The 26814-nt window shown below is 39.0% G+C and overlaps 1 protein-coding gene across 1 annotated transcript in view; it reads right to left on the reverse strand.

The window, feature by feature from the left end:
* The window catches only part of SYNJ1 (synaptojanin 1), a 77596-nt gene that overhangs the window by 25631 nt on the left and 25151 nt on the right, over window positions 1-26814 (reverse strand). Inside the window, exons 5-21 of the mRNA XM_072419437.1 lie at window positions 25199-25424; window positions 23405-23488; window positions 21610-21671; window positions 21325-21421; window positions 20461-20633; window positions 19787-19868; window positions 15270-15422; window positions 8107-8272; window positions 7931-7954; window positions 7418-7609; window positions 6352-6436; window positions 5614-5754; window positions 4834-5026; window positions 3954-4112; window positions 3231-3387; window positions 1743-1860; window positions 1446-1661 (exon numbers count right to left, since the gene is read on the reverse strand). Of these exons, the coding sequence (XP_072275538.1) occupies window positions 1446-1661; window positions 1743-1860; window positions 3231-3387; window positions 3954-4112; window positions 4834-5026; window positions 5614-5754; window positions 6352-6436; window positions 7418-7609; window positions 7931-7954; window positions 8107-8272; window positions 15270-15422; window positions 19787-19868; window positions 20461-20633; window positions 21325-21421; window positions 21610-21671; window positions 23405-23488; window positions 25199-25424 (2328 nt within the window). The remainder of the gene's footprint in view (window positions 1-1445; window positions 1662-1742; window positions 1861-3230; window positions 3388-3953; window positions 4113-4833; window positions 5027-5613; window positions 5755-6351; window positions 6437-7417; window positions 7610-7930; window positions 7955-8106; window positions 8273-15269; window positions 15423-19786; window positions 19869-20460; window positions 20634-21324; window positions 21422-21609; window positions 21672-23404; window positions 23489-25198; window positions 25425-26814) is intronic.

Consider the following 26814-nt stretch of genomic DNA (forward strand, 5'->3'; position numbering starts at 1 on the left):
AGAGAGTCAGGGCAGCTGTAGAAAAGTCTTGGAGCCGTGCGTGAGATGAGGTTATGAGTGAGGAAGTCAAAAGTAGTGAGTGAAGGAGTGAAGAGAGCAGCTAGGGGGGTATTTATCTATCAGGTCAGAAAGGTAAGTGGGACAAGAACTGTGGAGGGATTTGAAGGCAAAGCAAAGGAGCGTGAATGAAAGAAGGTGAAACAGAATATATTTACTGTATAAATCAGGCCTTAAGAGGCCTGTGTTTTAGGGAACCAAATTAATGGATATTGGCAATTAATTTATTCAATTCTGGGTAAAAGAAGAATAATATTCCTTCTTAGATTCATGCCTGATAGGGTTATAATACCATATGATCCCCACAGTGTGTCACCTGGTATTATTATATAAAAGTTCTAATAAATTTGATTGGTTAATGATTTTACATTATTACAAATTTAAATACCTAATTTCTGCCCAAATTCCAAATTGTTTAGTAATGTGCTTGGCTGGTGTGAGGGTTGGGTGATTATCTTGTAGAAATATTATCAGTCATATGTGTATGATCTTGTTTTTTCTCTGGTGGGTTCAAATCCATTTTACTACAAACTCTCAGATTAATCAAAATTACCTATTAGGGAATCAAATAGCAAACAATACAGGGGTATGGGGCATGCTTATATCAATGTTCTCCCCAGCCCCTTTTAGCCAGGTGCACCACCCAGCATTTTTAGGTAACAACCCAGTTGTTTATGGGTGGTTGCTGAAAACTTGGGTCAAAAATAGTGGCAAACACAGCTATCCCATGCCACAGAACAGTCCAAATGATGGGGTGAACATTAGGTTAGCAAATGAGGATGTATGTATTAGTTTTTTAGTTATAGGCCAAAGTCTTAGGCTTTTAGGCTTCTTTGAATAATTTACACTTTGTCTGTATCCAGTGATGCCAAACCCATTTGTCAAGTTTTATTATTGAATAAGGTTAACTTTCCAAACATAAAGCTGGTTTGGTCTGGGTGTATTATGGACAGTATCACTGCTATGAAGTGAAACATTGTTGATTCCTGTTCAGAAAGTGGGGTGGGGTATGGTGCAGATTAAAAACAAATTATTTTATCCAGTCTTGAATCAGGGTGGCACAGGATAATTAGGATTGTGCAAGAGCATCACACATGAGATGCCATTTTAGGCAACAATCTAAAGTATATTAGTGGCCAGCTTGTAAATGTAGGTTAGCTGCTGTTATTGTATCCCTCTTAGAATAAGTGGTACATCTTCCTTCTCCCCAGAAAAAAATTCCATTCTATTGACTTGCTGCACACTACTAAACCTTGAGGACAGTTGGACGATGTATGCAGGGTCCAGCCATCCACAATTGTTGTAAAATAACTACACTGTTACACTGCTACACACTAAAGAAAGCTTTGGCATGAAACATAATTTTAGACAGTGTAATATTATCTAACCTTATAAGTATGACCTCGCCGTAACCTGCAAATTGCTGCAGCAGTTCGTCAATCAAATTATCGTCAAAATAATTGTCTTCTGAGGATTTGCTTTGTATAGAGACCATAATTGTGCCATCTGGAGGGCCCTGGGTAGCAACCACCTCCTTATATATCTTCTGTCTCTCTTCCGCTTCTGTTTCAAATATATCTATGTCGAGCAGAGCAACTACCGGCCTACAACATAATCATCGGATTAGAAATGCCATGAATACAGAGATATAGTAGAATAATAATAGATCTGTGATTTCTTCTTACCTGTGATCGGAGGTCTTCAGCTCTGCTCTGCCATAGTGTAATAATGAACCTGGATTCCAGGTATAAGAAATATTTCTGCCTTCTTGCAAACTTGAGTTCAGAAGATCTAAATCTTCAGCTACAATATGAAAACAAATAAAGAGATACATTAATTCCTAAATTAAGTAAGGGCTTGTTGTGATCGGCTTGCGTAATGACATAATGATTTTCAGAGAGGATATAAAATGTATTGACAGGTCTATACCAACTCCTTCTGGTCTGCTTCAACCAGGTTTTGCAATTGCATAGAAATGTAATTCCCGATACAATTTAGGAAAACCTCTTCGACACAGGCCATTTAAAAAATGTTGATGTGATTTCTATGTATATTTTACTATGATATGTACATAGGGGCAGCCAAATTTGCTAAATATATGCAATGGTTCTATTAACACGTACGGCCCGCTGTCTCTTCCATGCACAGTAAAATGTTAAATCAGCATCAGCAGACCGACTGGTAGTTCTGTGTGTGGCTTTACAGTGCAAGAATAGAGGTAAAAATAGACAAACCCTGACACTGGGACCACAATGCAAGCTGGGAGTTGTGCCAGCACTACAATGCATGTGGGGCAAGAGGGCTGATGGGTCTAATCTTAACAATTGTCTGACAGGATACAGTTTTACTGAACTGCTGTGATCAATAGTGAGAGGCAGGTCATCTTCTTCAGAATAAATTGCAGCTATTTATATCTGTCTTGTCTTAGTCTTAAATAACTAATGAATGGCTTATGGGTTCCTTTACAACGGGAAGAATACATCAACACTGGCAAAAGCCAAGGTCACCTAGCAAAAGACAGAGAGTAATATGGCTAAAGGCAAAGGAAAAGCAGAGTACTTCAAAATGCAGCTGCCTGCAAACACTCTGTTTCTTCTGTACCGCACAGTAAAATGATATTTCAGCATCTGCAGACCAACTGGTAGTTCTTTGTCTGGGTTTAAAGTGCAAGAATAGAGGTAAAAATAGACAAACCCTGACACTGGGACCACAATTTATGCTGGGAGTTTTGCCAGCACTAAACTGCATGTGGGTCAGCATTGTGGCTCAGTGGTTAGCACTCTGGCCTTTGCAGCACTAGGTCCCAGGTTTTGAATATCGACCAGGACTCCACTCCATCTGCATGGAGTTAGCATGGGTTTTCTCTGGGTACTCCGGTTACCTCCCACATTCCAAAAACTTGCAGTTAGGTTAATTGCTGTATTAATGACATATGACCATGGTAGGGACATTAGATTGTGAGCTTCTTTGAGGGACAGTTAGTGACATGACTATGGACTTTGTAATGCACTGCGTAATATGTCAGTGCTATATAAAATACGACTACTACTAATAAGAATAATGTATGTTTATAACAATATGAATGAATGAACTTGGCATATATTTTAACAGTACTGATTGTTCTCTTCGATAGGTAATGGGTAAAAATAAATATTAGCCATATAATTTATTACCTGATCTATCAAAGGGCCATTTTCTTCTCCTCCAGAGGATACGATCTGTCCACGCCGGGGTACGGCACTTTTCACTTGTGTCATAATCATCAGAAAACAAATCGTATTTGTAGGTCGGAGCAAAATTTATTTTTCCTTCTAAGAAACTCCTGAAAACCTGCACGGAAATAAGAATCAAGTCAACAAAAATGTTAAAGGCATACAAAATTACAATGCAAAAGCAAATACTAGAATGTTAAACAGTTTTAGAATTTACCTAAACCCATATTCAAAAATTGTTATATAATGCATCTTTTCGGAACTATGTTGGTTTTATTTTTTGACTTTTTTCTTTATTTTTTTTTTTTTTGGTAAACCTGCAAATAACGTACTTCCTGTGTCTGGGTAGATATGTATTGCCCTACTGCAACTGTGGAAGAAGCCATGCTTGCCACACAGGCTGCACTTCAGATATGTCTCCTCTATTCATCTCTATGTAACTTGTGGCCAGAGATGGGCTTTAAACAGATTTTGTGAGCTGTGGGAAACATTAGGTGATGGCATGAAAACCTGAATCCTACAGACCAATATCTTTCGACTATTGAGAGGTTGGGGTGCAGATTTTAAAGCAGCAAATTCCTTTATAAAGCTCATAAGGACACAGAATTGCACTTCCCTGTACACAAAAATGTTTTTTTTTATCACATCACGGACAATGGCCGACATATTAACCGGATCACATACCTGTCCAGCATCCTTTTGTTTTAATAGCTGATCTCCAGGTAAAAGGCAGTCCCAGTTCTGATTTCGGATTAGCTCCTTCACCTCCTCATTGGGTAAATCAATGCGATAGTTGAAGTCACCACACCAGAACACGTAGTCATGGGAGAAAAGCATGCGTCCCTGGAGAAACATGGTAAAGAACAGAGAAAGTCCATATGAAAATAGAAATGTGATCCACACAAAACTAATCATGGTGGATCTGATGTCCGACAACTCCAAATTAAGAAACTACATTGATTTCTGCATAAAGAAAACAGTCTATTCTTCTACTAGTCACTAGGTTCAGTGAACATTCATCATATTTTAGCATATAAGACCTAACCTTCATTTAAAATACTACTTTGAGGGTCCCAGGAAAATAAAATACTATTGGTTGGTGCTCACGTTCTCTCAAGAGCCCTCAAATCAGACCTAGATCAGCCTAAAGAAGAACGTTGGTCAGGTTATAGACTTTCAGCTGATTACATACATTGTATTTGTAAAGCAAACCTGAACTTTGGATGTTGTCCACTGTAAAAGAGAGGGACAGGAGCCAGTGCTTGGAACCTGCTCCCCATCCCTCCTGTCCAAATACATAGATTGTCAACCAATTATCCAGCTTGGCTGTTTGTCATGACATATATCTGTGTGCAATAGTAATAACGCTTTTCATATAGCAGGAGGTTTTCTCTGCCAATCTTAGAAGCGAGGTATGTCGGTTTATTAGCTGTAGGAAAACTTAGGTTTCAGTATGCCTTCCTATCCAAAAGCACATAGGTGGACTTCAAGCTCCCCACTGCTTATAAAACTGCACATTAAGAAACCTTATAAATACAAAGATTTGAGAATGTTGTGTTTGTACCATCGGAAAGCTTAGTTTGCGGGCTATTTCATTGTAGTCTTCATTCCTTTCTTTGACCTGAGACTGTCCAGCAGCAAAGTGACTGCAGACAAAGCAAAGGCTGGTGGTGTGGAACAGCATTCTGACGGCGACTGCGCCTTTGTTTCCTGTGGCACCTCCCATTCCGGTCTTCACTGTGTCCACGGCCACATCCCTGAAAAAGAAATATCAAAATGACTTCAAACACAAACACAGACTGAAGAAGAAAGATACAAAGTGGGATTTCCAGCCTGTGTAGTTCAAGAAAAGAATTGCTGTCTATAGAAAAACTGATCTGCCAGGTTGGTTTATGGGAGTTACAAGGCTATGCGATCTTTCTGGAAGGAGTGGATCTACCATAAGTTAAAGATGGAGTCTTAAAAAAATAATGGAAGCAGCCATTGCCAAATTCATTCTAAAAATGCTAATTACATGGATATGAAGCTGAATCTTTTTGTTTCTGTAGTTCTGATGCAAGCATGTAGATAACTGAAGCACAAGTTGTACTTCAATTAGCTAAACACCGGAGCTGCATACTCACTTTGGGTCAGGGATACAGAAGGATTTAAAAGCAGGTCAGAACATCAACCAGTCAAACTGTATTTTAGAGAACCAGAGGTCTGCCTATCCCTATATAAACTGTGCACAGCCCGGAATCTATGTCTCTTTTTGGAGAAAAGAGAATTATTTTCAACACATTGTAAAATCCTAGCAGGTAAACACAAGCAAATCTAATGCTCAGTGCACAGAATGATGACTGACCTGATGAAAGGAGCGTGCTGGGGCCTTATGAAGATGAAGAGACACACGCCGACCAGCTGCTCGGATGCCAGCAGAACATACTTGTTGTCCCGAGATATGGTCTTCTGAAGCTCTGCAGCCCACAGCTTTTGGTTGGTTGTGCTATATGAAGATATTACATTAAAGCATTTTTTATCATCTGTTTGACATGCATGTAAAAAGTTAGCAGTTCACAAATCTAGTGTATAGTTAGTTAGGTTGAAAAAAGACATAATTCCAATAAATTCAACCACTAGAGAAATAAACATATCCCAGATAGAAACCCTATAGACATAGCTGATCCGGAGGAAGGCAAAAAGAACCCTGATACAATTTGCTCCAACAGGATAAACATTCCTTGCTGATTCCATGAGGCAGGATGTTCCCTGGATCAACAGTTTCTGTTATCTTTACTTAAAAGCCTTAATACCCAGTTATATTCTGTGCTTCTAGAAATCATCCAGCTTTTTCTTAAAGCAATCTATAGTAGTTGCTGACACTACTTCCTAAGGGAGCCGATTCCACATTTTCAGATCTTACAGTGAAGAATCCCTTCCTTATCTGGAGCTTAAATTTATTTTACTCCAGACACGAAGATTGTCCTCTTGTCATGTATTACATGAATGCTTCAAGTGAACCTGCCAGCCATTATCACTATTATAAGTCCATCCTAGGTGCAGAAATGACAGGGTATTGTCGATTAATAGTTCTAAAACTCACCTTGCATTGACAATATTTCCTGCATTTAATTCAACCATCTCCTCAAAGCCAATGGCAAATATATCTGTTGGCTTGCTTCTTCTTTCTGAAGTTTAAAAAAAATTGGAATGTTTAAGTACAACGAAATGATCCAGATTTATAGTAACAAATTGGACTTAAAATTGGTTCTGTTTAATGCTCAATAATAAAGGGAAAAACATACAAATGGTTCATAAGATGAACACAGATTTAAGTTATTAGGTAAACTAACCGACCATTCACTTTTCAAAGTTAAGATTTATTTTCTAAGCATACTGGCTCTACTGTAGTAAATCAGTGCTACAAACCAGCACCCAGTGCATTTTACCCAAGACCTGATCACAAGGCCAAGAGGCTTGGCTAGATTTGGTTCACAGTTTGTGAAGTGAGGTCAGTATTTGAGGTCCTTTTACAGGCTCCGGACCACACATGCACAGGCAGCGGTGTGTCACTCAAAGGGGAAGAAACTTCCCCCAGGGTGACGTCATGATGCCAGAACCCGTCCACTCTCCCATCGCAGGTCTGAAAGTAGGCTGATTGTGTCCGGAGACTCCCTCTGGGCCTGCAATTCCATACGGGAGACATGGTCCGCGGCTCTGGCTGGTGCACCCCCCCCCCCCCCCCCAGCAGGGTCCTTCTCCTGACCCTGCTGGGGGCACACAGGCTACAGCTATTGACCACCAAATTTTCTTTCAGACCACCAGTGGTCTGTGGACCACCGAATGGTGACCACTGTGATAGAGAGCCTCCATGACTGATAGAACTGAAATCCAATCAATGAATAGGATCGGGCCAGGATGGTCAAGCATGGGAGGAAAAAGCTAGATGAGGCTGGATGTCCTTCAGCCAGAAAATGAGATGGGGTCTATCTGACTTTTTGCAGCCATTTTTATTACAGGATAGAGACTTTACAACTGTGCAAGACTGAAGGGAAGGCTTGAGTTCGGCCTAAAGGTGGACTGGGTGATCTTTTTGACAGCAGAATTTATTGGATGGAACAGTTAGTTTATTGATTGTACTTTAGAGACATGAAATGAAGACGCATTACCTTGAAACTCCTGAATTCCAGCAATTTTTGGAGCATCGAGCAGCCAGTCTGTCAGAGTTTGGTTTTTGAAAGCGATACTTCTAAACTGCTTCCCTCCGTTCACATTCCAGGTACCAATGCAAATGCGGATTTTTCTAGGCTTGGCATACCTGTAATAATTCTCACACATGCTTCGGAGGACTCTTGGTGATGCTGGGAAGAACAAACAGCATGCAATCAGTCTAATAGGAAGACACCAAGGTCTACCTACATCTAACGTGCAACATGCTTCTATGTCTTCTTCTGTTAGCCTATCAGACATCAGCTTGTTTAAATACTATGAACAACAAGAAAACTAAAGGCAATGCTGATTGGCTGCCACAAATAATGGTTATGAGAAATGACTAACATGAAACAGATTCAAAATAAAATAAAAGGATTTCAGGTGAGCTTTTCTCATAAGCAAAACACAAATTTCATTATAATATGAAAGAGAAAATATATACACGAAGCTGTAAATGTATATTACTGTACCTGATTGTAACATGAGTTCTGACACTGATCACGCAGCAGGGAAAGGAAAGAACAGATTTTAATGGCAAAAAAATTAGATATCGGAGTTCAGGGCAAATTACATATATTGATTATAAACCCAAATATAAAAATGTAATACATTGCAGCTAACTAGAGAGTGAGAGAGCTTTACATACCATGTAAACTTCCAGTCGTCAGGAGAGCTCGCGCTTTATCTGCCAAATCGCTGTTCAAGGTGTTTCCCAGCAGCAGCACATCTATGGCTTCTTGCTTGGAGCCATCAAAAAAGTTGCTCTGGATTGTCCTGGTTACTGAGCGTGCTCCGTCCTTCAACTTTCCAGTCTGCAAAATGTACAGGTTGTGATTTGACATGTGTGACTATAATCGGACATTAAGAACAAGATGGCAAAACAGCTCATTCTTCATGGTGCTGGCATGTCTTACAGATGTATATGGATCAATATTGGGGTTACGCTACCAAAACCAACACATCAGCTGTAGATAAGTGGGTAGATGGCAAGATGAAATAATGGATAGCTTTAAAAACTTCCAAGGAGACTCAGTCAATGACCTGATTTTCTTTTGCTGCAAATTATCATTAAATTAAAGTCTTCCCCCTCCTTATGACTGAACATAGAACAGCACTTAACCCAGAACTTTTTTAGTTTTTTTAAGCCGAGTGGTAAGAAAGCTGTAGGCGGTGGCAGCCCCTGTATTGTGATCAAACTCTTCAGTAACCACCCAAAAACAGCCGGATGGTTACTGAAATGTGCCAGGTGGTGCGCCCAGCTTAAAGAGGCTGGGGAAAACACTGCACAAGCTTTAATTTTTTTTCACAACTTCTTAAAAGTAAATCAATAAATAAATTATAACCAGGCAAACAACAAAACATTTCTCCCTATATCAGGAACTATGCGCAGGATGGAATGGTGCAAACATAACCATTGCTCTGTAGCTACAAAGGTCATAATGGGATTAAATGTACAATTAGATCTTCTGCTGATTAAATGCTTCCTGGACAACACAGATCCAATACATAAATCTCCTATAAATGAGGAATGTTTCAATCTAATTATTTTATTACCAGTATATATGTACAAGTATAAAGATGTCATGTCAGGATAGATGTAAGCATTGTATTCCCTGGGTGTACAACTTTGTGCCAAATAGAATTATATTATTAAAAAAATGGGGAGCATTATGTTGAATGTCTGGAATGGGCAGAACTTCTGGTCCTAAAGGATCTTGGAAGCTTTACTCCTGAGAATTTCCGCTGCACATGAAGAGCTTCACTAACAGCAATATATTATCCTCTAGCATGACCCCCTTCAAAGTATAAAAAGTGCTTTGCACTGGAACTTCGCTCAGTGAGCTCATTGGTGGCCGAACTAGTAAATATGAAAAGTCCCAGGTGTGGCCCGACATGGCCTAAGGGCTGCACAAGAGAATTTGAATAAAAAGTGTATTGCACAAGGAAAAAAAGGTCCAGGCCCATTTACACATTGCTTTGCAGTAACACGTGGCTACATATGCAAAGTAGCAGCATTCATTCTGTATAATGTGCTGCAGTGCACTGTGAGAAAAAGTAAATTCACAATTTTGGGTGCACTGAATGGGTCAAATTAATAGAAGACCTTTGCACAATGCAAGTGAACACACATCATAACGCATGTTCGAACTGTGTACTAGCACAATGCAATGGTTAGAATGGGCCCCCTTCATTTTTTCTTTAGACTAAGAAAATGCAAATGTTACCTTCAAGCATGGTGTCCCTAATGTCTGCAGGAGTTCTCCTTCCAGCAGAATGCATGCATTAGACCTTACAGTACAGCCCCCAGTTCTGGCAGCTCCAGGCACAAAACCTGAAACTCTCATTCATGACTGCACAGTTGTTTTTAATCTCTACTTGGCCAATCACAGATCACCTTGAATAGTTTTTTGTATATTCACATGGTGCCGATACATTTATGTATGCACTGCGCCATGGAAAGGATGTGGTCCATACATTGATATTGGAGCTCTTTCTGCCTGGTACCCAACACTCAGTGCATGGAACCCATGGGTCATGTATTAAATACTAGTGTAGCGGAGTATTTTGGCTCATGTTGGAGCAACTGCAATATTCCAGCTAATAAGATCCCACTTTCCAAAATTTGACCCTCTTGCCCATTCAGTGTTCTCTTTAGTATTTAAAATGTCTTATACCACTGTAATCCACTGTCCATGTACCCTTCCAACTCTGAGCATGGGGAATTCATAAACCAGAGCTGCCGGTATGCATGCCTTGGCCTGTTCCTACCTTTTCCTTTTTGCTGTCATTCGCTTCTAGGTCCTATGAGTTGCTGGATAGTCATTAGGACAAGGAACCAGACCCATTTACATAGCACAATAGAAGATTCTGGATCAGGGAGTCATGTAACTCCACATATAGGTGAGCAAAAGGAACACTTAGCAGGGTTCTCCCCAGCCCCTTTTAGCCGGGTGCACCACCCGGCACTTTTCAGCAAACACCCGGATGTTTTTGGATGGGTACTGATGAGTTGGGTCAAAAAAATTCTGGGTTGAGGACTGATTTAGGTATACATTTTTTGCTCTATAGGTGCAATTAGTTATAAGGGTGGTGCAGGGGAGAACCAATAGTTTGCCAGGAGCCTGGAGTGAACCTGTCAGGACTGAAAACCCTACACCTAGAATCCATATTCTAACGTCACATTCCTTAAATCATTGATCCCATTACTTTTTCACCTGCAGGGTTCTTTTGTTAACACAAGTTACACACTTTAAAAGCCCTTTTGGTCTTTAAACAACCCTAAAACCAGATTTCTGATACCACATCTAGGTCACCATATGGGAGATAATCTGAAACACTACAGAAAATAGGAAGAACTTCTGATATTTATTTTTGGGGCTTCAAAATTAGGTTAAAATGATTTGCAGAATTAGGACATCCAAACCACAAGTTCAGAAATGAAAATGTAAGGTTCAAAGAAATTTAATTTATACTCACCATACACAGGGAATCAGGAGAAAACCGAGAGATGGCAAGAAGAAAGCAGGCAAGAAGTTAGAGGAGAAGAATGAGAAAAAAAGAAAAGGAGAATTTATGTAGAAAAACCCCCTGATGATTTTGGGGATGGGGGGGTGCACACTGGCATGCGAGGAACAGATAGACAGATGGACATTGTCCTTATATTGTCCATCAATCTTTGTTCACTGGTCACAACTTAAATTATGTCATCTGTGAATCCATATCTAAACTTCTATAACATTTCCATGCAGTAATTACTTGCACGCCTAGAAACAGGTTAAAATAGCCCAAAAAAGATTAAAATAAATAAATAGAGCATTTAATAGAGCTAAGAATGTATCTCTTGAGTAGTCAATGCAACTTTTCAAATATGTGTGTGTGCCAGTATATATTACAATACACACACACACATATATATATATATATATATATATATATATATATTTGTTTGTTTGCAGCCTGCAAAGATTGGCTCACCAATAACTTTCATTTTGATTGGGATCAGACTAGTGGTTTTGAATGTTTTCTTTGCGGCTCAAAACTGCTTGCAAAAAATGACTAACATTGGACCAAAAAGGATGGACTAGGAGAAACTGGGTGATATAGCAAATCTGGAATGGATTTCTTAAAAACTACTAATCATTAGTTGGCAAGGGTTTCAATCCTAGAGCAGATCTATTTCGAGCTTGCTGGAATACCCAGGTTCTCCTATGACAGTCTCTCCATCTTCTCCAGTTTTATTATCAATAAACCAGGCCCAATATGTGGCATCCAGAGGCAGTTTGTAGATTTGGATTGTTCCTGCTTGCAAACCCTTACAAATGCTTATGTAACCCTTCATTTCTAACCAGTTAAAATAAATAAATAAAACAAAAAGGAAAAAGTGAATAATTCTACAAGGCTTTTGTGTTTGCATACTTATGAAAAAGCCAAGCAATTGCCACCCTTTGCTGCTCCTGGGTGCCAAGTGTTTGACCTAGGTGCCTGGGGCAGCCACTAAGATACCAAAAATGACATTTCCTCCAATGTTTAAAGAGCGAGAGATTCATGATGACTTGTGTAAATTTGCTTGGTAAGAATATGTAATAGTTTGGTTGCATCATTAGGGCATAGATCTTACCAGAAAATCTGCTTTATGACAACACCTTACTAGAATAGAATTTTTCTGCAGTTTTATTCTTGGTGTCACTGCACCACTGCATGCTCTGAAAACTCTATCAGTGCACCAGCGACATCCTACATAACGCTTTAATGCTTTAGTGAATAAGCTCTGCTGTGTTTGCATGGAAGATATAGTTGTGAAAATACTACACAAATGTAACCACACTTAACCAATGCAATCATTGTCTATTTATTACGAATGACATGGAAAAAACAATTTTTTTTTCTGTCTGCTACACCTGGAACTTTAATCCTCAGCACATTGATATAATATAAAGCATAAACAATGCAATGGGAGCGTTCCTGGGCTGTTCTCGGCTGCAGATGACTAAAAAAGGACAATGGTTTCATGGAGATAATAATGACAGAAATCCTTGTAATGTCATCCTGAACTCATGAAGTGCAGTCTGGTGTGAATGTATCACTTTATTAGAGCCGAGATCACCACACCGACTATAAAAAAGAAACTGCATATTTGGGCTCACAACAGCTTAACCTAACTGGTAAAAATCTGACTGCCTTGTTAACATACAGCTTATGGTAAAATATTTAAATATCGACTTTATTATTAAGTCAGCTCTGCCCACTCACCTCTGGGCAAATTCTTTCCTCCTGATTGCTTCTTCATTTCTCCCAACACTTCCAACCTCAATATTGACTGAGGATGGCAGCACCTAACACTACTGGAAAACCTGGACAAAGGCTTGTGGGCGCATTATGGAAAATCATAAAGATTCTGTAAGCGCTGTGCTTTGTTATTGGGAGGACAGGTAAGATGGAGTCATCAGAGAACCGGATAATATGGAGCATTGTTATTTTGCTATATATATATATTTATATTTATATATATATATATATATATATATATATATATATATATATATATATATTGCTGCATTTTATGATGATGGCCTCTGGTTAGCTATGAAACAAATATATTATCTACAAACTTTTTTATGGTTTATTTTTGAAGGGTCAGTAGGATATTTGAAGTAGTTTTATGTAGTTCAGGATGCAACCACAAGTTAAGTAAACCTCTCCAAATGATGAGACATTCCCTCTTATCTGTCTCCGCAACAGAAGATTGTTCCTTACCTCTTGTTACAAGGAGGAAAATTTTGGATCTCCCCTTTCTTTCTAGAGGATAACAGAGGGGTGAGTTTCCCCAATAGGGACACAGACATAAAACCTTCATAGAGGGACTTTGCGTTTATATTTTTCCCCAATTTTTCCCTAACTTCTATAGCAGGCGACAGCCTAAATAAAATACAAGCAACTCCTGATGTCTGATTCTAATATGCAGACGATGACTATAGAAATTAACTTAAAGGCTGGCACAACCTATGTCTCCTTTTGTGCCTGGCTATTGGTTACTTAGACTGTTCATCATTAATTATTACAACCAATAATTGGGCAAAGGAGGGGGCATACAGTCATGGACTTTCCCTTTACAGATCCTTATTTGTAGCGTATAATGCTTCTGGTCCTCAAATGCCCGTAAGATGTCAACACTTCATAAAGAGATTATTACAAAGCAAACCTTTAAACACTAAGTAGTGCTAACCAGTATGTGAGATTTTTACATGTTCACCTTGATTCATCACTAATATTGTATATGATTATTCATCTATTCTATAACTTTAGGGTTTTAATGTTGTCGGGTGTGAGATGCATTACTAGTCTGCTATGTTTAATATAATCTTTTTCCCCTTTTTGTATGTTTTTATGTTAATAATCATTCCTATTGTTTTTCTGTACAGTATTTTATGCAAAATTAAATATCAAATATTGTGTAAAAAAACATAACACTAAGTAGTATAGTTTTGAGCGCCAATGATCTGAATACGTTTAATATATTTTGTCTGTAAGTGATGTGCTATGAAGCCTTAATTTTCTCAATTATTTATTCTATCCTTTGTCTCTTTTTCTACTTGCCTTAATTAGTATTCCCACTTAGCCGCTTTCATTATTCAATTTGTAATAGTTTAGCAGCCGTTACTGCCATATAGGAACAAACCCGCCTGTGTAGAAAATACTTATGGAGATCACGAATCATCGGCTATAATATATGCAATGTTAGGCTCACAGCAATCACATGAAGCTGGTAAGAGAATTTGAAGCCTGATCTTAGGGCCTATCCATATAACAAAAGAGAAAACTGCAGACAAAAAAAGTCTAATGAACTAAAGTTGCTAACCTTTGGTTACCTTATTGAATAAAAGGTTTTAAAACAGAGAACAACATTTCAGATCTCTCTCAGTATGTAACTGGCATTTCTACGTTACAGATCAGTATAATGCAACACATAACTGTAAAAATAGGATTCCCATCCCAATAAGCATTAGTGCATTACTCATTGCTGGAAAAATAATAAAACATATTATGCAGGGCATTACAAATAGACATTTCATACACAACATGCAGAAGCTGCCCTTAAAGGAGAACCCCACTGAAGGCGAAGGTGGTTTAGTATCAGTTGTAGTATCAGTAGTATCATGTCAGTAATAAAGGTGGGACTAATCTATACAAAAGTATAAAACTGCAAAACGCCTGTATTATCATCAATGAAATTTGGTGGGTTTAATTTAGTTTACCTATTAAAAGCTGGATGATTTCTAGAAGTACAGAATATAACTGGGTATTAAAGCTTTAAAGTAAAAGATAACAGAGACTGTTGATCCGGGGAACATCCGATTTTCTCAGGGAATTTTTTCCCCCTGTTGGAGCAAATTGTACCAGGGTTTTTTTGCCTTCCTCTGGATCAACTATGTCTATAGAGTTTTTTATCTGCGATATGTTTATTTCCCTGGGGGAACCTATGTCTTCTTTCAACCTGACTAACTAACTATATAAATGAGAACTCATAGTAACCTCTATATCGTATCATACAAAATGAATATCTAACTTTTTTAATACCAAATGAATTCAAAATAAAATGCTTCTGTAAAAGGTAACCAGCTATCCTATGGGTTAGTAACCACTGAGCTGTATGTCTGCCTGGGGTTCTCCTTTCATTTGGCATTCTGGATTGAATAACCCAAGCACAGAAGAAGCAGATATACATACAGTTTGACTAGAAAGACATGCATAGAAAACATACAGCTAGAGCTGTGAAATTATGTATTTCACATTCACCCATCTACTTCTTACCTTGGCTTTTCCTTCCAGGGCTCCAGTACCTGCGTAAATTTTACTGATGAAATCTCCATTTGTAGACCACATCGTACGGAAGACCTCCTGAAACCGTGTAACCAGCTGTGGCTTCTCAGCCAGGCCCAAGACTTCCAGCTGCTTCAGTAGCATCTGCCAGGATAGAAACAAGCGATATAATAAAAGTGACTGATGATGAACACGAAGGGCAGATGTCACTAATCTCATCACATATTTAGAGTAGAGGACACTAGAGAGGACTTAAACAGATGCAGCAAATTCCATGTTATCCAGCAAACAAAAATGCATTCTATAAAATACACTAACAACTTTTGTATTTGTTCTCTTCAAATACAGTTAATGTCACCTATACATTGGACACCAACAATAAATAGCAAGTTATCTTGGAGTATAAAGGCCCCCATGACTAGTATGGTTCAATTTAACAACTAAGTAGTACCAAGAGCAATCAGAGGAATGGCAACACTGGCAACACAGACTGACAAGCTCAGGAACATCAGAAGCAGCTCAGTGTTCTCCCCAGCCCCTTTTAGCTGGGTGCACCACCCAGCACTTTTCATTAACCACCTGGCCGTTTTTCCGTGTGGACCAAATAGTAGATTTTCAAACCTGGAAAATGGGTCCGATCCTGAAATGCTTGCAGGACTGCAAAGAGGGGAATACTCTGATATAGTGGAAGGAGAAACCAGAGCACCATTCTAGAACCTTCCTGGTAACCCTGATTTATGACACGGGATCTGTCAGCTGAGAAATTTTGTCTCCAAGTTTTCCACGTCATGGCTGAAATAGTTGGAAACACGATGTTCCAACTAAGACAGAAGACTTCTTCTTTGTTCCTGGTGGTCAACATAGGACATGGCTGTAGCATGGTCTACTTGGATAAATATCTATAAGTCGCTCAGCAGTGCTGTACAATGTGATAGAGACAGGCAGAATCTCCAGGATATCACCCGTGAGGAACAATTTTACTAATGACCAAGCAGCTTGCATTAACAAAAGTTTCCAAGACTTCTCCCCAACCCAACAGGCTAGGCTTGCATCCATTTAGGATTTTCCTTAACATTTAAAAGGAAGGATTTTTCCCAATGTCAGAGCCACATTACAAAGCCATTAGAATAGGAACATCCAATGGAATATCATGTTGAAGGTATCTCAAATGGAACTGATCTGTTAGTTTCCAGACCCATACAGAACAGGAGTGTTGGACAGTTCCTCAACCGGAGAGCAAGAACCTGAGAGTGTGACTATGAAGAATCTCCCAAAGGATGAAAACATAGGTCTGACCCACATCTATACCAGCTCCAGGTACTCCAAGGAAAAAGTTTAATTTGTGAAATCTGCTTTATTAGGTTCGTTATCCAACCAAATAGCTGCAACCTTTGCACAGTCATAGAGACATTATTCTTTAGAACTGTTCACTAATGTTTTTGCAGAAGAAGAATGCCTAGTTTTGTAATGCCCTGAAAATAAAGTTCTTGAAAGTAATCTGCAGCAGAGACAATTACACCTTGATCAAAAGAACAGGAAAATGCCTGGTAGACGTTCACAATGTTGTAAAAAACAGGGAGATGGAAGACCAAGAAAGAGTAAGCATATGATATGTTTTGAACTACTGCTGTGGAGAACTCAATACCAAGCAATTGAGCAAATTATTGGTGGACACGTCTTACTGCTGGTGGGAAAAAGAATGGACAAAGATGCATGGAGTGTATGTAGCACTATTCCAATAGGGATGGATTCAGTGCTTAATCTCAGAAGCACCAACCTCCTCTGTAACATGGAATAGATGGGAACAGGGTAACAGCATGAGGTGCTAAAATGACTGAAGCTCCCACCCATGAGACAGGGAACCCCGCAGCAATGCCATGGCTTTGGACCTAAAGATGCAAACCAGATCTAAGTCTGGAAAGCACTCCAGGGTAAGCCCAGTGCCCAAGGACCACTACTAGGCTCACACTGATGAGGTCCAGTTCAGCAGTGTTCAGAGTGATCAAATAGTAATAGTTGAGATGGTGGGAATATTTATTTTTGAAGAGGGGATGTTGCTAAAGATTAGTTCTTGAAGCAGAAGAAATACCATTCTTTCTCCTAGTACACTGGAAAAAATCAGAAGCAAGCTGATCACGAGGGAGGTTATACCAACAGTCGCCTACAGGTTCTTTTATTTGCTTTTGCCTCCTGTAGGCATAATACTCATAATATTTAGGAATTTCTCTGTCCCTTAATGGAAATACTAAACTTTGGCATATTCTTGCAGTTGATACGGGGACGTAGGAACTTAAAGCACACCTACTATCAATTCCTAGTGAGTGTGAAGCAAGGCTGGCACACGCAACCAGTTGTCCTGACCGATCTTTTGAGTTATAAATATAAAAAGCACATAGAATAGTTTGGATCAGAACATAATAAATACATGAACAGTAAATATGCTGCCCATAGAAGCCAGAAACAAGATCAGGCATGTGATAAGCTGCCATAATTAATTCATTTTACCCAGCACATACATCTAAAGACTTCAGCTTGTTTATGTTTCAATTATCTTTTTAAAAAGGTTTGTTAATGACATAGTAGGTAATCTATTAGTCAAATATTACATTTATATTACATTAAACTCTAGGAGTGATGAGCCAGCTGTACAAGGCCTTTGGCTGCTGGAAGGCCATTAAACAGTGATTTGTAAGTTTAACATATATTGAATTGACCAAATTGATTCAATTAGGAGCTTCCTTTAGTTATTTCACATGCATATAAATCCAGTCTATTAGCTGTAATTCCCTGCAGGCCTGCAATTATAGATTTTTTAATCCCAACCCTCCAGCAAAGGATGACTCAGACTTCGGATATATTGACGGAACGTAACACTAGAAGAAGGGACAGGAGGATGACAATGATTTACAGGCCATCAATGTCATCAATCATCATGGTGTTTGCAAGAATGAACCCCAGTATATATTAAACCTTTGCAAATAGTAACATCTAATGGCGACAAGACTGTAAATGGATCTATGAAAAAAAAAACTGAAGCATTTGTGGGAAAAATCAGCAAGATCCGCAATGTTTTAAACTAGGTTGCAGTATTCATTTATTAATCAATTTTACCCTCAATTCATTAATAAGAGAACCAAATTTAAACATGTATTCATTTGTCACTCCTCTTGTGTATTGAATATATAAAAGACCTCACTGATCACCTTAAAAATACAATATCCCATTGATGGGCAAATGAAAACACTGCTGGGCCTATTTACACCACATATGTTTCAATTGTTCAATGCAAATCACAATGACACGCTAAAATCTATTGCTTCCAAGAGGCCTAGTTTAAACCATGAACTGGGCAAAAATGGAAAATGTATTTCCTAACAACGCACATTAAAGAAGGGAATATACAGTCATTTGAATTTCTTGCACATTTTTTTAACTTTACAACATGAATTAAAAAGTGTCTACAGATAATTGTGACATTAGGATTCACACATAAAATATATATGGTGTAATCCAAAGGAATGAAAATACAGGAAAAATTAAGTACAGCCCCACATTTACCACTTCAAAGCTATGAAATTGGAATGGGGTGTTCCGGATTAGGTGCAAAAGACTGGAGCCTTCTTAGGAAGTATGTATTGTCCGACTTATTACAACCTCATATCTAGCTTCTAGCGTCTTCTTTACTATTGACCTTGTGGTGTCATCATGCCAAGATCAATAGGGCTCTCTAGGGCTACATACACAGTTGCAATGCTTCTTGTCCCATAATCATCTCGGGGTCGAAATCGTACGAGAATCTGGCGCCCGTCGTTCATCGTCCGAACGACCGTCCTGGCAGATCCATAGACGATGGACGCAGCAGAGGGCCGCTCTGTCGTTCTCCACTTCCCCTCTCCATAGAGGAGAACGGTGATGTATGTACAGAGCTCGTTCATGCATCGTGCAGTCCTTAGTCGTGGGAAAGGATCGTGAAAGATCCTTTCCATTGACAATTATTGGACTTCAGAAAAAGTCTTTTCTGTCCGAAAAGAACATAAAAGCACGACTGCAGTTTGATATTGAAAATACAGGCAAACTCTGGGTCTTCTGGAATAGTGAGCAAGATTTAGGTTCTCCAAGACTTAAGAAGAGAGGCCATTATGGGAGAACCTTGGTGATCCAGCAATATATACTCCATATATATATATTTTGGTTGTTATGCTAAACTACAGTTTTAGTTGCTCACTCCCACATTTGACAGTTGTATGACCTCTCTATGCAGCAATGGTAACAAACCTGCACGGGATAAACTCCAGTACTGTAGTACTATGCAGACATTCGGTGCCATTTTGACCTCAAGAGAACAAGAACAGCCAGAACACAAACACAGGCAACCCATTCCTCACTCAAGATCCAATATTCAAGGCTATACAAATTGTCTCCTGACACATTGGTTACATGCTTGATCATCAGATGGACAAAAACCACATAAGAAAAAATAAAATAAAATGAGTAATCAATATATTTACCTCGAGCCCAAGGAAAGTTTGGACACTGTTGGTTCTGTCCAGGCAGTCCAAGCAGTTGGTTCTGATGCTGCCACTTTGTGTTCTGTATAAAACATGAAACATAATTATCATCAGAATGCTCTGGTCAATCACTCACATGGACATAAAGAGCAGGAAAGGTAGGTGGCTGACCACATACAACCAATGGAGAAATCAATGTAGGGATAAAAACAGAAAGTGTGGCAATTCCCAGAAATACCGGGTGGAATGCAGTCACCACATCTAGCTGGTAAGCTGCTGGTATATTTAGGGTTTTGGGTTAAGATACACTTTAACACTTTTGCTATCACTGGCATAGAAGAGAAAACAGAACTGCTTATAGAAGGCTGGCTCAGCGTTTCTTATGTTGGTAGCTTTTGTAAAGTCTGTAAACTCGGTGACCATGAGCAGATCACAGAACAGTCCCCAAGACTAATGAACAATAATGAACATTTCCCATTAAGCTTCCACCCTTTTTTTTCTTTTTCTATTTTGGCTGCAACAAAAATGTTACTGTTCTTGAAAAGTGTAAACCCCAAAAATAAAGATAAATGAGATTTATGGTTAAACGTATGTCATCCCTATCCATGAACTAATTTTTATTATTTGACCAATAATTGGTAATTTTGAGAAATTATTATAGAACAATCACAGACCTGTGTACGCCATCTTTGTCCATATAGAAGAAGCCGCACTCTTCCAAGAAAGTAGATACTTTGGGTTTGAGAATAGTGTTCAGTTTTTCAGCTTTTCCTCCACGCACCATTTGATGATAATCAAAATTTACCATCAGGATATCAGACACATGCTCCGATGCCTTTAAGTGACTCTATAAAGGTGAGAATAGGAGAATGTTAGTTTTTAGGTCATTATCAGTAGAGATAACTATGACTATGAAAGGCTAAAATCACAGATAGCTGCTGCCTGGGATGGATAAGTTATTTCAGTGATCAGAACATATATGTCTATCCCCCCCCCCCCGCCCCCCAAAGCATTAATTTGTAAAACAATTGTCACTACCTGTGCCTAACATTCCAATACTGTTAGACTAACAGGAAGATATACAATATTTTTAAAAAATATTCGCAGCCGAACCCTTGTCAAAAGTCTCCAATGGAAGCCCCCATATGTTTAAATCCCCCAAGCTGGTTCCCAGCTCTCTTTTCACCAAGTCTTTCATTTACTGAACATCCACAGCCAAATTTCTAAACCTACCAGGAAGCTTGGACCTGCAAACCACATGGACACAAAGGTTCCCACCTAAAGAAGCACAGCCCCAAGGGGCGAAGCACTTTTGTCCATCAGGGCTACGGTCTTGGGTAAAAATCTTCCAAGGGATCCTAGAAAGTATTCTTTATGACTTCCATGTGTCTGTGTGGTTTCTTCATACAAATTCAAATTACATCAGCCAATGAAAAGATTGTATATACAGTGGAGTACAGTGCAGTGGTGTATATACACCGCAATATATTTGGAGATTGGACGTTGGTAATAAAAGAACACAAACTATATTCTCTTACCTGAAAAGCTTTGCTAAGCATGGTTTCACCTTCTTTGGACCCAAGAAGATTTACTACAACTTGTCTGCCATAAAGTCTTTTTAGAGTCTGGAAATGCCTGCAAAAAGAATAATTGGGGTCTTATCACATATACTCATAGTTTGCACCTAACTTACGCAAATAGGTTTTATATAGTAGCATCAAAGTCAGATCATTTTTAAAAAAATTAAAATTGGCCAAGAGTTGGATTACAAATGTAGGAAAGGCACTTAAGACGGATGACCTGTGATTCTAGTAGTGCAGTACCTGTCAAATGCTGGAGCATTGGCTTCAAAACCTCTTGACATCCTCACACGATGAGATCCAACCTTTATCAAAGACAAGATAAAACACACATGACCAAAGACCCTTTAAAAGAGGTTGACAACAAACCACAAACTTTTTGGCTCATGCTTTTTTATAAATTGCATCGTTATCTCCTCCTCTTGTTTTGTAACCCAATTATGTTTGACTTGGATGTCCTCCAAGTTACTGACTACCCAGCCAGTGGAAAAGTAAATCTCTTACCTCTCTGAATGGAATAAAGCTTCAAATAACTGCAGTATGGGTCAGCAGACATGTTATTGGTATCTGGTCATAAGTCATGTGTACAGCTTTCTTCTATCACTCAGAATGGATGAAGAGAGGACATGTTTTCTAAGAGGAGTACAGGGGCTTTAATTCCTAAACTCTAATGACAACCCTACGACTTGAATACTTTTTCTTCTTAGTCTGTGGCCTGCAAAAACTGTGCAGACATGCATTTAGGAAAACAACAAATGTTTATCTACATATTAACTTAAAGTTTGGGAATGTGAGGTTGAGCTTGGCAGCCAAGATAAAGCGCAGACAGAATGAGATTTATGGCAGCTTCCATGTTTCTCTAAGAAATGGTTTGCCTTAAAGCCTTGCTATCCAACCTGAGGGCCGTATGAGGTCCCGTGCCCCTTGGAACCCAGCAGTCTTGTAGGTGAGAGCATAGGTCTGTAAACATAGAAAATGGGAATCTTCTCTATCATCATATATGAATGACCTGTACTATCATCCAGCAATATGGTCCTAATCTCTCACTGGTTTCTGCAACGTATTATCAGCCTACTTTTACCTCTGTAGTTGACTAAAGTTTCTGATCATTTCTTCCAGTATATCAGAGTCTCTGGCAGAACTCAACTTGTTGGAGGGTGGTGAGCTTCTGCCATAATTGGCAAGTATTACCCTGTGCAGTCGCCCTACAATGATAACAGGTCCAGGAACTGCCATTGCTGCAGGCATGGGAGCTGCCATCCTCACCACCGGCTCCAAGGTGAACTTCCACAGAGACTGCGATCCACTTTGCTGATTGGATGATGTAGCCCCGGCGGGTGTGCAGAAGGTACAATAACCCCTAGCAACTGGCTCTGTATGTCAAATAATATTACCTCCTGGTGGCTTTTTGTTTTCTTGTTTTAGGTCCGCTTTGTATGCTAAAAATGAATTTTTTGTGGTCTTGCCAAGGCCCCTTTCACTCCCTAAACTGACATGAATAAGCTGGTAAAGGTGAGAATAGAATACCCAGAAGGATTACAGAGATTTACAAATGGCTTCATTTAAAAAAGAAGTTTGTATTTGTGGTGTCCATGTTTTGTACAAGACACATTTTGAAGTGTGTCCAGAATCTTGACAATGGTACATATAGTATATGGTACATATAAGTATATGGTACATATAAGTATATCCCCAGATATTCAAACACATGTAATACCTCACATCAGTCATTGTCCAATCTTGGTCACAGTCTTTTGTAAACTGCTGCACAGAGGGGGTTTTATATTTAGCTCAATGTAGGTGCAGCGCTTGTTATGTAGGAAAAACAAAGCGTCAGTTACATCAGAGACCTATGAGGATCGTTTTAATGCATATACCTTTAAAGTCCCATTTGCTGGTCCTTTTCTTTGTCAATGTTTAATAGGGATGTGTTAACAAAAATGTGTATTTTATGCCTATGAGAACATTTTGAAATTCTTTTGGGGTACAAAACACGAACATTTTTTTGGTTACACTGGCTTTGCGGCTTCTATGTTACCTGTAAGCCTGGCTGCTCCCAGAAGAGAGGAATGGAGCCTCGGATCTGTATAAAGGAGGACACGCAGTCATCCAGGTAAATCACCTGCATGAAAACAGACATTTATCATTCACTCTGATGAAAACATACACTAGAGAATGAGTTTATGCTGAAAGATTTTCCAAAAGGCTGATGAAGTATATGAACGTAAACAATGGAAATATTCACCAGCTATTCAAACAGAAGTGTTATTTATATAAAGGTGGAAAAAAGAGCAGCAGGAACATCTACAGGTATATAATGTGAAGAATATTTACTGGTTTAAGATAACTTAAAATATGCAAAAAGTGATACAGATTTACTGATGAGTTGGGTCACAATACAGGGGCTGCCACCCACCTACAATTCAATTTCTTCCTATCCAGCTTACAAAAATGTCTGGGTTGAACGCAGATTGGGATATATATATATATATGCAAGGTCTGTCCACCACTGTCACCAAACACCCATACAGATATTTGAATTTTGTACTAATGCACATCAAATTTAGGCAATCCAGGCAAATGAATGCATTGGAAATGCAACAACACATCTGGAAAACAAACAGATTTTTTTTTCTGTTGCAGGGTATTAAACTGCATGGTAGTGCATTACTGAGCATTGTGATGTGCTGCAACACAAGTACATCAGGAACAAAATGAATAGAAATCCAATATACAAACAAAGACAATGGCTCTTATTTATTAAAGCTTTCCAAGGCTGCTTTTATTGGTGAAGCTGGGTGACTCAGCAAACCTGGAATGGATCTGGTCCAGGAATCAAAACATTTGCTAACAAATAGCAAATGACTTTGAAGTAATTCATTCCAGGTTTGATGGATCACCCAGCTTCACTGATGAAAGTGTATCCTCCCCAGCCTTGGTGAGCTTTAAATCAGGCCCAATGGAACAGAGATCTGTTTGGGCCCTGAATCTCTGTTTCTCGGTCTCTGAAATTCTGTTTGGTTCTAAATACCTTGAGCAAGAGCTCAATCTCCCCCAGCTGACTTGAGCTGCTCTTTAATTACACCCCAGCGACCTTTTTGTATAATTATCTGAAGTTCTAAAAACCAACCGTGGCTGCTACCATGCCCAATGTCACATCACTGCCTAGCAATTGGGAAAATTGAAAACGATAAAAGCATTTCTCTGTCATTCATTCTTGGTCTGTGTTCAAAGATCAAGAAATAGCAGATATGCATATCTCTCCTACTCAGTGGCTGTGCTAGTTTCTGTGATAATAATTATTTGGTTCCAATTTTATGTTTGGAAAAACATAAAAGTGTGAGTGATAGTATGTGTATTATTTATATAGTATTTATATAGTGCTGACATATTACACAGCGCTGTACATATTACACAGCGCTGTACAAAGTCCATAGTTATGTCACTATCTGTCCCTCAAAGGAGCTCACAATCTAATCTATTATAAAAAAAAGGTAATCATCCTTCAGTGAGGGGATCAGAAAAGCTGCTAACCAAAGAAATATTATCTGTTATTAGTTCCCTACGTCTTTATTAATATGCCCCTGTGGGTCACTTCACCTCTATTACTGCACATCCGAGACCGATCTGACCTGCTGAAGAACAATACAGCTTCTTACTTACATTCTATAAAGTTAACTGAGCGTAACAGATATTAGGCCCAACTGAAGTCTTCACTGTTTCTTACATGAATGCAGTCTGGATGTATGTACAGTAATAAATATGTCACAGCAAGGTCTCCCCCATCATACCGGGCGGAATAAGGTCACAACACAAGTCACTGGCATCTCACCTGTTCTGTTTCCACAAAGTTGGCTACCTGGCCATTATCATTGGTGCCCCGCACATTGAACCTGGTCCCAGCACGCTCACAGCTTAGACGGGAAATAATACAAGCCTTGGCCTGCTTGTGTGCAGCATAAATGGTCCTGATCTCCACTCCGCCACACATTAGACGGAGAAGCCAGTCATCACAATTCACTCCGTAATGCTTCAGATGTAGATGCAGAGACTGATTCCTGGAGAACAGTCAGACAGATTACAAGAGATTCATATTCTTTACATTCAATAATCTGAAATCTCAGCTTCTGCGGGACAATAGGGTCCAAAGTAAAAAGTGCCAAAAAGTGTTAAGAGAGCCTGGTACCTGGAACCCCTGCAGGCAAAAGTACAGAAAAAGCATCTAAAATGCTTTAAAAAAATGTAATGCAAGTCAATTCCTTAGCGGAACCCTCCCCTTCCTTACACAACGTATCTGATCTTTTGGGAGTCTCTGATTACTGTGTGTATTGGTCCAGCTCCTCCACCCCTTCCTTTACCTCCATGCAGAACCTTTATGAAGTTGTCGAAGGAGAAGCAATAAATACTATAGAATATATACAATATGAGATCTTAAAAATGAATAACAGGCTCTCTTTATAGAATAATTTTGGTTAAAATGCAAATAAATGCTTCAGGTTTTTTTTTTTTCATGGTCCACTGTCATCATCAGGAAACCCACCCTGATCAATGCCATGCACGCAGATGTGAGATGGTAAGGCTGCAGAAGATCAACAGCACTAATATACAGCCAACAATACCAAAAATACAAAAACAACTATGTAATTAGAAAAAAAAAAAAAGCTTATTGGTAATATGTTAATGTATGCTGCAAATGTAACAAATGAATCTCTTATTTAACAGAAGAATTAAAGACCTGTAATGATCCAATTAGTAGTATTCAAAAATCAAGCAATTTCATCTTAGAATCAAATTCATCTCATGTGCTTTGTTTTCAAATCCGTCCACAGTTCTTGTCCCACTTACCTTTCTGACCTAATAGAAAAATCACCCTTCAAGCCGCTCTCTCCGCTCCAATGACCTACTAATGACTTCCTCACTCATAAACTCATCACACGCACGGCTCCAAGACTTTTCTAGAGCAGCCCCAACTCTCTGGAATGATCTTCCTCGTCCTATTTGGCATTCTCCTACTTTCTGCACATTTAAAAGAGCACTCAGAACCCAACTTTTCAAACTTACCTACCCGTCTTCTTCTTTCTCCTAAACCCTCATTACTTCCCACCACTCCATATCTCCCCTCCTATTGTGTGATACTTCCCCCACATCCTAGATTGTAAGCTCTTCTGGGCAGTGTCCTCTCCTCCTCCTGCGTCACTGTCTGTATCTGTCAGTTGTAACCCTATTTAAAGTACAGCGCTGCATAAGATGTTATAAGGCGCTATATAAATACTGTTTATTATTATTAACCACTAATTTTCAACATGTTTATGACATATGAGATAGCTGATATGCCCATACAGTACCTTCAATACACCAAACTGATGATGAAGTCCTGACTCAACTCTGATTTTGCTGAATTTTTTGTTTTAGGTCAGGTCAATTTTTTGTTGCTTCAGAATCCAATGT

Source organism: Pyxicephalus adspersus, chromosome 1 (assembly GCF_032062135.1).
Source record: "Pyxicephalus adspersus chromosome 1, UCB_Pads_2.0, whole genome shotgun sequence".
NCBI classification, from domain to species: Eukaryota; Metazoa; Chordata; class Amphibia; order Anura; family Pyxicephalidae; genus Pyxicephalus; species Pyxicephalus adspersus.